General features: G+C 42.9%; 1 protein-coding gene across 2 annotated transcripts in view; it reads left to right on the plus strand.

The window, feature by feature from the left end:
* Positions 1 to 2,896: 2,896 nt before the first annotated feature.
* SORT1 (sortilin 1) overlaps positions 2,897 to 17,145 on the plus strand; it is a 67,628-nt gene continuing 53,379 nt past the window's right edge. For both annotated transcript variants that reach the window (XM_047873673.1, XM_047873674.1), the window contains exon 1: positions 2,897 to 3,266. In XM_047873673.1, the coding sequence (XP_047729629.1) occupies positions 2,955 to 3,266 (312 nt within the window). In that variant the 5' untranslated portion in view covers positions 2,897 to 2,954. The remainder of the gene's footprint in view (positions 3,267 to 17,145) is intronic.

Genomic DNA, 17,145 nt, shown 5'->3' on the forward strand with positions numbered 1-17,145 from the left:
ATACTGTGTTTCTAGGCAACTCTCCTCCCCCCCCCCGCCCCCCCCAAAAAAAAAAACCACAGATACTTGTGTTTATATGCCTTTGGAAATTACAATGACTGGAAACACTTGGAAGAAAACTTTTGCCCTGTATATACACATAAGGAGAGTAGGGAACCAGAGTGTATTGTCACCAATGTTCCCGGAGACTGTTACGGTTATTTTAACCCTGTTACTAAATACACGGTAGGATGCCTGGCTGGCGCAAGTCGGTAGAGCATGGGACTCTTGATCTCAGGGTTGAGTGTAGAGATTACTTTTTAAATATGATAATCATGAGATTCATTTCATGTTCACCAGTTATCAAATCCTGATAGAAAATGCCACCGAAAAATCCTATCGTAATTTCTATTTATTTAAATCTAACAAATTACTGAGTACTTACTTCCTATGTGCCAAGTAATAATGTATTAGGCATTGGGAATAGAGCTGTGAAAACAGTATGGTCTGTGCTCCCATGAAGCTTCTCATGGGGAGAACTAGACCACAGCATTCCCTTTAATTCTGTGTAGGTTCATGCACAAAGTGTGCCGCTTTAGGGAGAGGTGAGAGTTGTGTCTCTGAATCATGGGTATTGTTTAAGGGAAAATAGATCTTAGCATATCTCCCATAGCCTCAGCTTACACTATTTTCCTCCTTACTGCCCAGGCAGTGTTACTTGTACCTTATACAACTGGTGAGGCAGTAAGTTTCATACCCTCTATAGCTCAAACTTTAGAATTCTTAAAAGAAAAGGATTTCAGCATTCTTGAAAGAGATGGAACTTTGTGGGTTTTTGGGTTTTTTTTTGTAGAACTTTAAAACTTTCTACAACACTTCTTGTGTTCAGTTTAAACAGAACCAGAAATAATCTCACTAGGAAAAGCGATAGTTTTGTGATGTGTAACTTTTCTGTTCATCTTTCTGCTATAGAATGTATCTTGGAGGAAAGTACAGTTTTGAGATAAGTAATCTATATATTTTAGTCCTACAAGTAAGGTAAGATCTTCTGTGCAGTATTTCACAAGGGAGATAAAGTGCAACCTCTGTATTTAGTGCCTGTGTCAGAGAAAAGTAAAATACCAGAACAGTTTATTCACTCAAAACACTTCCTCAGTGCCATATGCAAAATGCCATGTCCCTAGAAGCTGGTAGAGTTAGAGGAAGGAAATATATATTTTGTAAGCATATGGTAACTAAAAGCAATATATTCAAAAGTGAAGGTGCACATAATTACAAGTTACTACTTAGTTTAAAAGTGGATTTAGTAATTTCTCCAGGAGATGGCACTGTTGAGTTGGCTTTTTTCCTTTCAGGGCTGTAAGACAATAGACCATTCATCTTTGTGTCACCCAAACAAAGAAATATTCCTCTATAGCCCCTCTTCTTCCCCAGCTAATCACATGCTGCTGGAACTGACTGTCTTGTGATCTATTCCATAGTTGGCATAGATTAAAAAATAATCTGTATTTTAAAAAATAATCTGACACATGGTAATTAACAGAAAGGAACAAATTGTACACCGGTTTTCATGGAGCTTTGTCATTTCAGCAGCTGAGAACTTGGAAGACTATTCTAGTGATTTCACCACCCTGCTCAGATGCCATTCAAAAATTATTTTTCACTTCTCAGGTCTTATCATGGTTGTTGGGAAAAAAATGTAAATTTGTAAATCTTTTTGCTTGCAAATTAACATGAATAGGATTTTAATGTAAACATTGAGTTGGGTGCATTGCACCATTTTGCTCTACAGTGAATATTCTCATTTGGGTTTACGTCCAGTTTATAGTTAAAAGTAGTTTTTAGTGGCTTTATCTGGGTGTAACATTTTGCAGACTTTGTATCTATTTGCTACATTTTCTACTGAACAATTTCTGGCATTCTGAAGGGACGGAGCCAGTAAAGATTAAAAACTGGTTTTACCTGCGCTGCATGTTCTAAAAGTTAAGTGTGCAGTTTCTTCAATAAAGGAAACAGCATGGGGGTTTTATTGATTAAAGGCAGGGTGCTGATTTAGGGGGCATTATACACTGAAAACCAAACTTGTGCAATGCACTCACCGCAGGGTTAGGGCACTTTGGTAAAGACAACATGCACCTATGAAATGATTGTCTAAAAGTAAGCACTGGGTAATTCCCTTGCCCCTTTTACCTGCCCCTGATTCTATGCTACTTTGTAACTCTGGGGGAACCAATGAGCAATTCTACCTTTGGCCTAACTCCCTGCAGAAGAAGAAAGTGAGTGAGACCATACATGGTGGAGGACTCTTCAAGCTTGCATGAGTCACGGATGTCCTGATGTCTATCTGCCTCCGTAGGACTAGCCCACACAATTCACATTTACCTCTTTTGGCAGCAAGAAGGCTGCTACATTAGACAATGAGTGCTCCAGTACGCGAGGGTTAAAAACCTGAAGCACCGGTTCATGACGAAGCCCCCTTTTTCCAGCTGAGCGAGCTCAGGGATTCCCTTAAGAGATTTTCCAGGCGCTGCCGCAATGAAAGGAATTTTAGGGGTGTCTGTGGGGAAGACGGGGGAATAACCTAGTCCCCAACCTGGGGTTCCAGAGTGGGTCCGGGCGCCAAGAGCGAGGGGCTACGCGGGAGGGGTGGGGGAAGCTCCTACGCTAACTCTGGAAGCCCGGCCCCGGAGACGCCGGGCGATGGGGGGGATGACCTCAGCCGTCTCTGCCACGTTCCAGCCAATCAGTCCCGCATCTTGGCATCCGAATCCAGGACCCCCGAAGCCGGAGGCGACGCGAGCCAATGAGGAGTGGGCCGGGGAAGAAGGACAGGCGGCCAGCCTATGGGGGCGGAGAGGCCCGGCTGCGCGTATCCAAGGAGCGCGGGGCTCCGGCTCGGGGGTGTGGCGCGGCGCCGGCGGGGGTGGGCGGGCGCGCCGGGCGGCAGGTGTCGGCAGCGTCGGCATTCGGCGGCGATGGAGCGGCCCCGGGGAGCTGCGGACGGCCTCTCGCGCTGGCCCCACGGCCTCGGCCTCCACCTCCTCCTCCTCCTGCAGCTGCTGCCGCCGGCGACCCTCGGCCAGGACCGGCTGGACGCGCCGCCGCCGCCCGCTGCGCCGCTGTCGCGCTGGCCCGGCCCCGTCGGGGTGAGCTGGGGGCTGCGCGCGGCCGCGTCCGGGGGCCCGGTTCCCCGCGGCGGCCGTTGGCGCCGCAGCGCGCTCGACGAGGATGAGGACTGCGGCCGGGTCCGGGACTTCGTCGCCAAGCTGGCCAACAACACGCACCAGGTGAGCGGGCGCCGGGCCCGGGTGCCGCCCGGACTGCGAGGTGCCGCCCCCGGGCCCCCGGCGGCCGCCTGCCCCGCCCGCGCAGCCCGCCCCTCTTTCTCCGTCCGCGCGCCTCGCGTCTCCGCCGGGGAGACCCGGGCCGCTCGCCTGGCCGCGGCCCCGAAACTGCGGCGGGCGGGGTCCGGCCCGGGAGCGGCCCGCGGGACGCCGCGGCCCGCGCGGCTGTGTTTCGTCACAGGGGAGGCAGCCTTCGACTTTCACGGCATTCTTTTTTTTTTTTTTTTTTTAAGTTGTCAAAATCTCTTCTGCGTCGCTGTTTTTGCGTCTGTGTAAATAATTAGGATCCAGTAGCGCTATAACCCACTAGGCAACTGGAGGAATAATTACCTCTTAAGTGCTTGGAGAAGTTGGGCTGTGCAGAAGCAAAGGTGTGTCCTCGCTGGGTCAGTACTTTCAGGGTGGGTAGGCGGGTGTTCAGAAATCCCACGGCAGTTCCTAGGTTACTGTGTGTATTTTAATAGGCAAAGGAACAAGCTTGGAAGTAGGATGACAGTATATATGTGATCTCTCTTACGCCTTCACATTTGACCTTCTATCCTGGCTTTGGACTCTGACCAGGATGTCTTCATCCTGTTGTTAACAAGATTTCCAACAGTTAGGACGCACGTTGCAGATACTCTCCTTTGCGCTAGGTCCTAGTCAGCAACTTTAGAAATTGTAGCATTTCTGGCCCTGGGGACAAGCCCCTCAACCTTTGCACGCTACTGGCCTGACAAAGCCCATTGTTAAGAAGGTCCTGGCTCCTTGCTGCAGTGCAACATGGGCATCTTCCTCTTGTTTTTCTGGAACTAACAGTTTAATTGTTGTTACCCATATTTGCACAATGTATTCTCAATTTAATATGCTCTTTGTTATAGCTCTTGCTCTTTCAAAGAGAGTTGCATGGGGGGACAGAGATGAGTGGCTAACTGCACTTGTCCATGTATAGCCACGTTCCCTGTCAGCCAGATCTCAGTCTCCCCCTGAACTATCATTCTCCCTCTGCCTGGACTATACTTGTTACCTGTGCAGAATTCTCAGATCTGCACTCCCCCCTCCCCCTAGGGGAACTGCAGTCAGGGCACAAGCAGTCAGGGGTAGCCGGGTAGCCCCACGTAAGGCATTCCAGGCAGGAGCTGTGGAAAGGTGGTGAAACTAGTGCTGACGGGTGGGACTGGTTGGATGCAGATTGGGTGGAGTGAGTACCGGGAAGACTTCCTGTTTGTGGAGGAAGAAATAATGTTGTAGACTTCCATCCCACGGTGGGGTGTTGAGAAAGGCCTTGCAGTACCGAAGCTGAACTTACAACAGGACCACTTCCTTCCTGGAGTCAGCTGGACACAGCATTCTTACTCCATATTTGATTCTTCTCTTGCTGGTTGACCTACCTAATTTAGGACCTGCTGCTCCTCCTGAATTTATTCCTGCAGAACCTTCCTTGATTGGCTTGACTTGATACGTCATTTGTAAACTATTGATTTTTAAAGCTAGAGGTTGAAAAAACTGGCTCAGGGGATTCTTAGGCCAAATCTACTCAAGAGCAGGTCTTAAAATCTGGTTCTTTAAGGTCCATATGAAAAGAAACTTCCCTCTGTTTCTCTCATTTTATTTAGCTACTGTTTCCAGTGTTTTGTTTTGTTTTTTAGCTTTTTTTCTTAGTCTTTCAGTGACCTAATATTAAATAGCTCTTTTTGCACTTGTTCATCGTCCATGATCTCTCCTTCAGAGATCCCATCCTATTTATAACATGTATATGTGGCCAGAGTGAAGCTGTTGTTAATATTCTTCACCTTAGACATGGTTGAGTAAAGCAGGTCTTAGAGGTCCACCTCCTTTTTTTTTTTTTTTTAATTTTAATGTTTATTTGAGAGAGAGAGAGAGAAGCAGCACGAGTGGAGGAGGGGCACAGAGAGGGAGACACAGAATCTGAAGCAGGCTCCAGGCTCTGAGCTGTCCGCACAGAGCCCTACGCAGGGCTCGAACTCACGAACCATGAGATCATGACCTGAGCCAAAGTCATGGCTTAATGGATTGAGCCACCCAGGTGCCCCAGAGATTCACCTCCTTAACAGGAATTGTTACATAGTGGTTTGTTCTGGTTTTCGCTTCTCTGTTTTTAGAAGTCATAATAAATCTTCCTGAACTATATTGAAGAGATCTAGTATTTGGGGATCTAGTATTTTATCTAGTATTTTATCTCACACTATAATAGTGTGAGATAAAAGTATCAGCAGGACAAAACAACTTTTTTTTATCAGGGATATTGTATACTTTTGTACAGCTGGGAAAGTGCCATTTAGAGTAGTTTTTCATGACAGGATTCACTTCCCAAGGAAAATCAGAAGTTCTTGGTTCTCTTCTTATTTGCTAAAATGTGCTGTTCGTGTTAGACCACATTAATCCATACAGTCAGTATATGAGAATGCCCTAAAAATGTTCAAGGTGTGCTGAATGATACCAGGAAAAGATAATTCAGACTGGACAATGAAAAGCCTCAGAAGGGTTAGCAGATCTCCTGGACCTATGGTTTGTTTGGCTTATGAGAATATGTTGGTGTTTCATCTTCCTTAAAAAGCAAGGTAGTTCTAAACCATGATAGCACTTTTCTGTTCTGGTTTAGGAGACCTGTGCCCTAATGACCTGAAACTCGGGCTCAATAAATACCCTTTTTGCCTCTAACCCAAAACTGTTTTCACACCACCCTTTTTACTGATTCTTTCCTTTAAGTGCTTGGAATGCTCATGACATGTATAACCTTTGTACATGAGAGAAATTGAGCAAGCATAGATTTTATTAATGTTGGTTGCTAAGTTGGATTGCTTCAAAACATTCCTCCTATAAGTAGCCCTTTGAGGTTAGGCATGAAAACTGTCTTAAAGAAACAGATGAAATGCCTTGGCCGGAGTTACGGTGGTTGCTGACATAATTTCCTTCTCATTCCTGGGTTCAGACCATTTGATAATTTCCTTAAAACTTTCAAAAGTTATGATTAAAAGCCAGAAAACTGCTGCTCCTTCTCTGTCCTCCCTCTGCTGCTGTCATTAACTACTTCTTTACACATAACTTCCCAACTTCTACCCCAACATCAAAGCATCTGGTTTCTTAAGTAAACAGGCCCTGTGGAGAGACTGTGTTGTGTGTATGTCAGCTCTGAGAAGAATGTGTGTGTGTGCTTGCTGGTGCTGGCAAGGCTGAGTCCAGGCTGACAGGACTGAATGTGCCTGTTGGAGGTTCAAGGAGCTGCCACCTCTAGCCTGTCGTGGATCTTTGTAACACCCGGAAATCTGAAGGTCAGTGCCTTTAGCTCCCCTGCAACTTTCTAAGTGCCTCACTTATTCCAACATTCAACCTCTCTTCATACTACCTTCCCCGGCATTCCCAGCCACACCCTCGAGTTAATCTTCTCTTGAGTCCTGTTCCACCCATTTGTTTGGGGGTCAAAGAATAGGAATTCTGCAGGATTTCCTTCTTGGTCCTGGTTGAGCAGACTGAGCAAAATCCTCATGGGATTCTACTCCCATGCAGTATACTAATCAGAACTTTAACCCCTAATGGCTGTTAACATGCCGTATGCATTGGGGATTTCAGTTACAAGTATCAGCAGATTCAATGAAGTATATTTATCTGGGGAAAGGTTAGTTAGTCCTCATCTGAAGGTTGGCTGGGGTGAGGGTAGACAGCTACCCAGGCAGGACAAGTGGCTGAGAGGGAATGCAGCGTGACAATTAGGTAAGTTCTCTGCTGACTCAAATATTTGGCTCTGTGCCTAGTGATTTTTAATTAGAAATCTGAGTCTCTTGTCTGTTTGTGGAAATAATTGGGAGAAGGCTCATGTTCTGGTCAATTTCTAATGGTTATTTTCTTTCCGTAATGATAATAATAATAGGCTCTCCATCCTGCTGTTTTGATCTGATCTTTCGTGTCAAGTTCACGGAGGCTATTAGCAGCTTCTTCTGCACTCTGCCGATTTCTAATCGGCTCCTGCCAGCAAGCATTGGATTCTCAGTGGGTGACTGCAGAGACTGTGCTCCCCAACTTTGTCCTACTTGGCCTGTTATCCTTGTGTGATCATCACATCAGGGCAGTGCTTAACACTGAGTGGTAGTGGTCGGTAGGAGTAATGTCTGCTCCTCTCCCTCCCTTTCTGTGCACCCCGACCCCTCAAGTTCTGTCTCTACAGAAAGTGAACTGTGTTTTAAGACTGAAGAAATGACGTTCAAATGTTTTAGGTGATTAGAAGCTAATATTAGCGTACACAAAACTATCAAATTTAACATCTAATTTAAAAATACAGCTTTTTAAGGAAAAGGTGCTATGATAGTAGCTCCAAAAATATTTTGAAATAGATAGTGCATTTGTAAATTTCCAAAAAATTTTTCAGTTGCCTTCTTATCCTTTTGTAACCAGTGTTTCTTTTGCATCTTTTACTCTTTTTTAAAAATTTGGTGAAAATTGATTGGGGTGCCTGGGTGGCTCAGTCGATTAGGCATCCAACTCTTGGTTTTGGCTCAGGTCATGATCTCACAGTTTGTGGGTTTGAGCCCCAAGTTGGGCTCTGTGCTGGCAGTGCAGAGCCTGCTTGGGATTCTCTCTCTCCCTCTCTCTCTCTCTGCCCCTCCTCCACTTGCTCACTCTTGTTTTCTCTCTCTCAAAATAAATAAACATTTTTTAAAGTTTGGTGAAAATTTGTTCTTTCCCATTGTCTAGGTAGCCATGTCACTGATCTTTATGTAAATGGGTTTGAGGAGTAAAATGGGCCTTGAGGAACATGCTAGTCAATTTTAGTCAGTTTTAGACAGGTTTTGTATTGTTGTTCTAATAGTGACTGTAATCAAAGCTGGGTTAGTAATATATATCTTTGAGCTAGCTGGGTCGAATGGATCTTCACGACAGACCCTTCAAATCTGTAGAGGTTTTTAAGTGAATGCTGGACATGTGGAGGGTTTTTTTTCTGTTGTTCTTTTTTTGTTTGTTTGTTTTTTAAAGATTGAGGCTATTTTCCCTACTCTACTCTCAACCCTAGTCTCAGGAAACCACAGTAAAAACAGAATCTTCCATTCAGAGCCTTTGGTGTTTTGCTGAGAAAGTTTTCTGTGACTGTAATTTATTTTCTGTTTTGCATTTCGCTTTCTAGCCCTCAATTCCTCATCTACAACATGAGAAATTTTGGATTAGATTTAAAATGTCTAAAAAAATTCTGATTCATATGGAAGAGGAGGAGGCCAGAGGTTGTGATCACAAATGTTTATTGCTTGATTCCAAATTTAGAAGCAAATTGCTGCTGATCTGCTTCACAGTTGAACTTGAACATAGCCTGGGATTTCACATCTGGGGGTAATTTGTTACCACCTCCAGAGCTTGCTTCACTGAAATACCAGTGTTGTTAAAGATAGCAGGAGTATTTTTTTTCATATAATTATGAAAGACCTTTGATTTGTTTGTTTTTTGGGTAGTTCTTTATCATTCTTTGTTGCCTGAAGAATCTAATGCTAAGCAAATACTAACCAAAGCTTTTGGATAGTCCAAAAGCAAACCCAGTAAATATATAATAGTAAATTTGTTTTTTCTCCTTCCCTACAGTACTTTGCCAAAACTGGGGCTTTTTTTTTTTTTTTTTTTTTTTGTCCTGACTGCTTGTATTTGAAAACAGATGGCCAGGGGGCCTGGGTGGCTCAGTCAGTTAAGTGTCCTACTTTGGCTCAGGTCATGATTTCAAGGTTTGTGAGGTCAAGCCCCATATCGGGCTGTCTGCTGTCAGCACAGAGCTCACTTCGTATCCTCTGTCCCCCCTCTCTCTGCCCCTCCCCTGCTCTCTCCCTCTCTCTTTCTTTTTCAAAAATAAATAAATTAATAAAAAAGATTGTCAGCTTACCATTAGTATACTCAGTTCTGTGCTAGTTAGAAATGTATGTGTGATTAATTGACTTGATTTTTTTCATCAGAAGAAATGTATGTTTTTTTCCCTTCTAGGGCTTGAGTACTATCTCTCTCTTACTTGCTTTTGTTAAGAGTTTTGCTCTTCCTGTATTACCTAAGAAACTAAGCTCTAATATTGTACTTAAGCCAATTTGTAAGTCTGTTCAACAGTAAGATCACCCTGAAGAATCAAGAGAATTGAACTGGGAAGAAAAATTTTGATGAACCTCATACTTCCCAGACAAGATGACTCAATCAAATGTCTATCTGGTACATACTATTTGTCAAAGGGATTCAAATTACAGATATGTTGTATACAAAATTCAAAAGAGAGATCTCAATACCCAGATTTGAGACCTTGTTCTGCTGCTTTATAGCTATGTGATTCATGGACAGTCACTTAACTTCTATGACCTTTATAAGTTTATAAACTAGATAAGCAGCTTTAGGATTATTTGGAGGGTCAAATATGAAGTTCTATCAAAATGTTAAACGTATTATGTGGATGTCATTCATTTAAGCACTTACTAAACTGTATAGTGGAGTTCAGGCCTGTGTATCATCACAGGTAAACATTAAAGATATCCTCATTGGTGCTACTTTAAGGGTTTAGGTGTTCAGAGATGGCTTGATGAGAGTTTGGAAGAATTTTTGAAGAAGGCTTGACCACTACAGTGCGGTGGTCTGGGAAGGCCTCCTAGATGAAGAGAGAATCAGGGTATGGAGGTGATTATTAAGGAGATCTGTAAAGGCATGATGGAGGGAAATCCAACATATGCTCAGGGAATGGTCAATGGAGAGATGAGGAGTATGTCTAAGCTTTCCAGAAGAACATATAGAAAAGTCAAAAAAAGGTAGCTCTTGGGCAGGGATGAGAAGAGGAAAGAGAGGGGGTGTCTGGGCAGGGAATTTTGTGTTGGGACTTACATCTTTTAGTACTAGAGAGGGGGCTAGAGGTGGAGAAACCAGAGGTGGAAATGGGGAGCCAAGAAGAGTTATCCTTTTTAGAAGTTGACCATTGCTGTGGTCTTGAAGAATGCGTCCAACAGGAGAATGGAATAGAGGGCAGTGCAGACCACCTTTTATACTTGAAGTGCTGAAGGTTCTAAGGAACACTCCTGGACTCCTGGACCTTATTGGAGGAGGATGTGAGCCAAGGCATGAGAAACCCAGGAGCTATAAGACGAAGCCGAGGAACAGATTTCTCTGTTCTGAACATTTGTGAACAAGCATAAGGGTGAATTCTTGCTGATAATGTGCTAAACAGTTTGAATCATAGATTGTTAGGCTAATTAGCTGGTCATATCTCTTTTACTGATGAGGCTAAATTACTTGCATGTGGGCCAAGCACTGAGAGTAGAACACAGATGTCCCAACGTGGTGCTACATTTGGAAGTGTTTCATAGAGACATTTTAAATCAATGCGTTTGCTTTAGGGATAAGGCAAGGTTATAGACCCCTGATGTAAGTCATATAGTTATGAATTCTTCTCTGCTCCTTAAGGTCATTGTACCCTCAGCAGAACTCAATTAGCCTTTTTATTTTTTATTTTATATTTATTTTTGAGGACAGAGACAATGTGAGTGGGAGAGGGGCAGAGAGAGAAGCAGAGAGAGAATCCCAAGCCGGCTCCGTGCTTACAGCACAGAGCCCAACACGGGTCTTGAACTCACAAAACTGTGAGACAATGACCTGAGCCAAAACCAAGAGTTGGATACTTGACTAACTGAGCCACCCAGGCACCTGTCAGCCTTTTTAAACCTCAGTTTCCCATCATATAAAATGGAGCATTATCAGAGGCTTTGAAGAGAAAATGTTTTGAACACCTTGAAGTACCATATATGTGTTGTTTATGTCATTTGTTAATAAGCCTGTTGATCTGTTCTTGAGGCCACAGGCCGAAATGTCAACCAAATGATCCTGATAAATACCAACTCCAGGGGAACACGTGCATAAGCGGAGATACATGAGATGAGGTGGTTTTATCACTTGGCAGGGTTGGGTGACAGGCTTGGGCGGGGGTGGCAAGAAGGAAAGTGAGTCAAGATTGGCAGAAATATGAGAAGCGTATGTGTTCTTTTTATAACCTTCATGATTACATCAAAATTTTAACTTGTTAATATGATCGACAGTTTTTTGAGGCAGTGGTTAGGAGGGAACATGATCTCAGGTCAGACCTGGCTGGATTCAAACATCAGTGGTGATCATGGGCAGATTAATCTCAGTGAACCTTAGTCTTTTCGTCTATAAAATGGGTAGACTACTTTCTGTGTCTTAGGGTCATTGTGAAGAGAAAATGAGACATGGGATATAGTGTGTATTCATCCTTTATCATATCTTATAATGATTATTTCCACACAGCTTCTGATGCATTCCAGTTAGATGCTCAAATATTTGGGTATGCACTTAACTTTTTTTTTTTTCATAGCTGTAATATTCCTAAGAGAGTTATTATGGCTACTCACAGGAACCAAATCTGGATTAAGAAATATGTACCACCTATGTCCGTGGACTTGGGATTTTAAGAAAAAGGGTATAAGGTGAGAGAGATTATTTGACCAAAGTGTTGTTCCTGAAGCTATGGAAGATGAAAGGGGGGAATCATAATCCCACCATCATCAGCTACTGGCTCATTGGGTTCTATTAATTTCAAGTATATATAGCTATTTACTTATAGTTTTAAGGAATTCACAATTAGAACAAATAAGACTACTTATCATTTCATAGCTACTTCTCTTTCATTAAGCTTTAGTTTATTAGAGTTAGCGTCCGTGGTTTCAAGTTGACAGCCCTGAAATGGCACCTTGCCTGTTTCACCCTCATTTGGTAACTGAGCAGCCACTGTTAGCTTTGCACTGTGCCATCTTCTGTGGACTTTTAAGAAATATTAACGAGATGTGATCAGCACTTCTCAGGAACTTTGCTGGGAAGCAGAGCAGACCAGAATGTCAATGGAATTATTTTTTATTATGTGCATATCTCTTTAGGCTAACATTTCACCACTTCCTGGCCTCTGTTAACCCTCTGTTCCAGTTAGTGCGACCTTTTCACCAGTCCCTTGAGCTCATCATGGGCTAGGCTGCTTCTCCATCTTTGTGCGCATGGCTTTTCTTCCCATCTGAATGCCCTTCTAGCTCTAGGTGCTTTCTTCTGTTCTTCCCTACCACATTTAACTATGCCGTGTGATCTAGCACTTAACTGTAGTATTCTGTCTTGTATTCACTCTCATTTATTAAATTTCTTATTCCCCACATTATAAACTTCTTAAAGGTAGGAGCAATACTTGCACGATTCTTTCACCACGTTTGCCTCATACAGTGCTGGGGGAGACTGCAGTGTGTGGTCTGGAGTCAGGAGTTTGAATCTTTGCTCTGCGACTTACAAACTCTATGACTCTGGACAAATGACTTAACCTCTTTGAACCCACTGCTTCATCTATAAAGTAGTAGTGCGTTATATATCATAAGCGCTTAGTTAAACTTCAGTGCCATTACTGTTTTTCTGTACTTAACAGTCGCTAATTGCCCGCCTTCCAAAACTTAGGCATCGGTCCTGGGAAGTGATGGTGAAAACAGCAGACAAGATCCCTCCTTTTATGAACCAGCAGGACAAAAATGAAAATTAAACAAATACATAATTATAAGTACAGTAACTACCCACAAGAACAAAAGTAACTACAGGAGAATAACTGACAGAGGGCCTTTTACTCTGGGGGCATTAGGAAGGACTTACTGAGAAATTATTTAAATTGATACTTGAAAATGAATAGAATTTTATCAGGAGGAGTATCCCAGGCAGAGAGAACTATATGTTCAAAGGCTTCAGGCTGGAAAGAGCTTGGTATGCCCTAGGATCTGGAAGAAGGCCCGTGTGGTTGTAGCAGAGGCTGTGAGGGTTTAGCCCCCACCTGTATTGGGGAGTGGCTGGCAGCTGGGACCCATCCCTTATCACTGTCTTGTCTTCGAAGTGGGACTAGGATGTAAAAAGTAAATGCTAACTGTTTTGAAACTTAGCTCATTTATTGGGCATAATCAGAATTGAATTATCTCATGAAAGTGATTTTTTCAAAAACTAAGCCTATCCTTTTAAATGCTAGAGATTTTTTGTTTTTGTTTAATGGAAACTCTTCTAAAATATTTCTCTACCTTCTTAGTCAATAGTATGACCCTGGATCATTTAGGAAGAGATTAAATTATGCTATCCCACCACTCACATTATTTTATTTTGTTATTTTATTTATTTGTTTTTTTAAAGCATTAGAGTTACTTTTATTTGTACCCTTCACAATACAAGTTCTCCAGGTACTAAGGATTATCAGTAAATGTCCCTTCAGTGGTTGACCACAAAAGGCTGAAGTTCTTTATAATATAGGACAAGTCATTTTTGATTCTCTCTCTCACATTCAATGTAGAGTCTATCAGCAAATACTGTATTTTCTGATTCCAGACACACTTTAAATCCATCTACTTCTCTCCATTTCCATTGGCTAGCACTCTATTTCAAGCCACTGTAATCTTTCAGCCAGATTCATGCAATTGTCTCCTCATTTGTATCCTCTTTTTCATTCTTGGTTCTCTAGTCTATTTGCTTTTTTTTTTTAATTTTATTTTTTTAAATTTACATCCAAGTTAGTTAGCATATAGTGCAACAATGATTTCAGGAGTAGATTCCTTAACACCCTTACCCATTTAGCCCATCCCCCCCTCCCCAAACCCCTCCAGTAACCCTCTGTTCTCTATATTTAAAAGTCTCTTATGTTTTGTCCCCCTCCCTGTTTTTATATTATTTTTGCTTCCCTTCCCTTATGTTCACCTGTTTTGTCTCTTAAACTCCTCACATGAGTGAAATCATATGATTTTTGTCTTTCTCTGACTAATTTCATGTAGCATAATACCCTCCAGTTCCATCCACGTAGTTGCAAATGGCAAGATTTCATTCTTTTTGATTGCCAAGTAATATTCCATTATATATATACCACATCTTCTTTATCCATTCATCCATCGATGGACATTTGGGCTCTTTCCATACTTTGGCTATTGTTGCTGCTATAGACATGGAGGTGTATGGGTCCCTTCGAAATAGCACACCTGTATCCCGTGGATAAATGCCTAGTAGTGTAATTGCTGGGTCGTAGGGTAGTTCTGTTTTTAGCTGCTTTTTTTTTAAAAATTTTTAAAAAATGTTTATTTATTTTTAAGAGAGAGACAGAGACAGAGACAGAGCACGACCTGGAGAGGGCAGAGAGAAAGGGAGACAGAGAATTCGAAGCAGGCTCCAGGATCCGAGCTGTCAGCACAGAGCCCGATGCGGGGCTCAAACCTACGGACTGGGAGATCATGACCTGAGCTGAAGTCAGATGCTCAACCAACTGAGCCACCCAAGCGCCCCTGTTTTTAGTTTTTTGAGGAACCTCCATACTGTTTCCCAGAGTGGCTGTGCCAGCTTGCATTCCCATATTTTGTTATTTTTTTTTAATGTTTATTTATTTATTTTGAGAGAGAGTGCACGAACAGGGCAGGGGCCGAGACAGAGAATCTCAAACAGGCTCCACACCATCAGCACAGAGCCGATGCAGGGCTTGAACCCACGAACCTGGAAATCATGACCTGAGCCGAAATCAAGTCGGACGCCTAACTGAGCCCCCCAGGTGCCCCACCACTCACATTATTTTATTAAAATTTTTTTTTAATGTTTATTTATTTTTGAGAGAGAGAGAGAGAGAGACACCGAGTGCAATCAGGGGAGGGGCAGAGAGAGGGAGACACAGAAACCAAAGCAGGCTCCAGGCTCTGAGATGTCAGCACAGACCCCGATGCGGGGCTCCAACTCACGGTCGGCGAGATCATGACCTGAGCTGAAGTTGGTCGCTTAACCAACTGAGCCACTCAGGCACCCCTCACATTATTTTAATATGGTGTGGCATTCATGCCCTCAAGAGCTGTTGAGAATGTGGAGCTGTTTTCTCCCCTTTTGAACGGCCCGTTGTCTGTTCGTTGAAGTTTACTTTTTTTTCCTACAGAAGTGATAGACCCCTTGCAATATCCTTTTCCTCTTTGCTGCTGATCCTGTCTTGAAATACACTATCCCCCAAATTTTATTTGCTTCTTTTGTAAACTAAGAAAATGGATTCCTAATGTTAGACCATTCTAGCAAGTTTAGCAAATTGACTTAGAGTGATGGTCTGCAGGTTTATCTTAGAGGTCAAATGCATAGATTTCTACTGCACAGACCCTGGCACCAGAAGTCTCCCTTGCTTCCTTCCAGTGAGCATTCGGCTCTTTGGGGCTTCTGTGTAATGCAGGTTGCTGTTGCCCACCCCCACCCCCACCTTTGCAACACTAGAGTGTTATGGAGCAGGCAGCTGAATTTGTTTGTTTGTTTGTTTGTTTGTTTAAACAAAGAGCAGTGGAAAAGCAAACTGAGCGGTTAAATTATTGATGAGTCATAGAATCTTAAAGAACTAGAAATGTCACTCCAGTCCCCTTGCCTTGGTGGTGAAGTTAGGTTGTGTCCCTCACGCTCCACACAGCTTTCAGCAGAGCTGGAAATAAAATTCAGGTTGAATATTATCCCATTGCTCTCCTGTGTATCATCCTGCCTTGCAGAAGACTGAATAATTGAGTAGGTATGAAAACTTGTATAATATTTGGTGTTTAGCTGTTTCATTTCTAAGAATAGTCTCCATGAGAACTGGAACATTTGTGATCTTATTTTTAGCTCATGTTTTATGATCCTTGCAGCGCCTTATTTAACAGAACTGAATTCTGTTAAGATTTTCTCCCTGCCTGCGAGAGCATCACCTAAGTTGTGTTCCAGACCTCTTTTGGACATCACTGTGGCCTTTCTGTCCCTGTGTTCCCTAGTTGGGGTTTGGAAGCCTGAATCTTAAATTCCCAGCTTTTATGGAATCACCAGGGCCTTGCCTTTTTATGTTATTTCATTTGATTCTTATTATTCCAGTGAGTGAAGGAGCATAATTCAGTTTTACTCTGGAGGAAATGGATGCCCAAGAGAGAAAATAATTTGTGCCTGTTTTTCCAACCAGCTAATAACTGGACTGGGCTTTTGCACCCACTTTTGTGGTTTTATTTTCACTATTACAGGCTGCCGTCTATAGATTAAAGGTCTAGCATGTTTCGCCTTCATTTTTAGACTTCTGTAGGAGGTGTGTTTTGGGGTACAAATGCTCCACAAGCACAGAATGTGTATTATTACTTCTGTTTCCCCAGTGCTCCAAATAGGGCATGGCCCATGGTAGACACACAGATGTACTTGTCACAAGAAGGAATCTGTGTGAACGATGCCATCATGGGATTCATTCCCTCGTTTACTAGCCAGAGAGATGGTTCCTGATGGCAGGACAGTTGGGTCATCTGCAAGTGCCTTTTCATCTGGGCCTGGCCCTGTGAACCTGACCCACACTTGGTTGTCCAGTGTTGGTTCTTCCAGTATTTTACTTTTGATCAGGTGTGTAACTAAAGACAGGCAGAAGTTTCTCGTTACCAAGTGGTTGTTTTTTTGTTTTTGTTTTTTTTCCAAGCTACAGTGACTGTCGGGACTAACTTTAAGTTCTCCAAGCTATAGCAACAGTAATTAGGCTTCTGGTTTAATTAGATGTGAAGACAAAGTTCTCCCCCTGAAGAATGTTGTGGTTTGTGGCCTTTCTCTTTTTCCAGGTGGAACTAGCAGTTGGCCACAGGACCAGAGAAATGGACATTTGTGGTAATTCATGGTCTCTAAAATGTGTGGACCTCAGGCTTTAAAATGGTAGGCAATAAATGCATGGATAAATCTTACCGCCAGCTGTCAAGGTGGATGTATTTCAGAGAAGGTGTTACGAGTTGTCCCTTACTCTCTTAACATAATGAATCCCTGAAAACCAATTTGGTTACAAATGCCAGCCAGCGATTCCCTGCTGCCCAGA

This window comes from Prionailurus viverrinus, chromosome C1 (genome assembly GCF_022837055.1).
Source record: "Prionailurus viverrinus isolate Anna chromosome C1, UM_Priviv_1.0, whole genome shotgun sequence".
Classification (NCBI taxonomy): domain Eukaryota; kingdom Metazoa; phylum Chordata; class Mammalia; order Carnivora; family Felidae; genus Prionailurus; species Prionailurus viverrinus.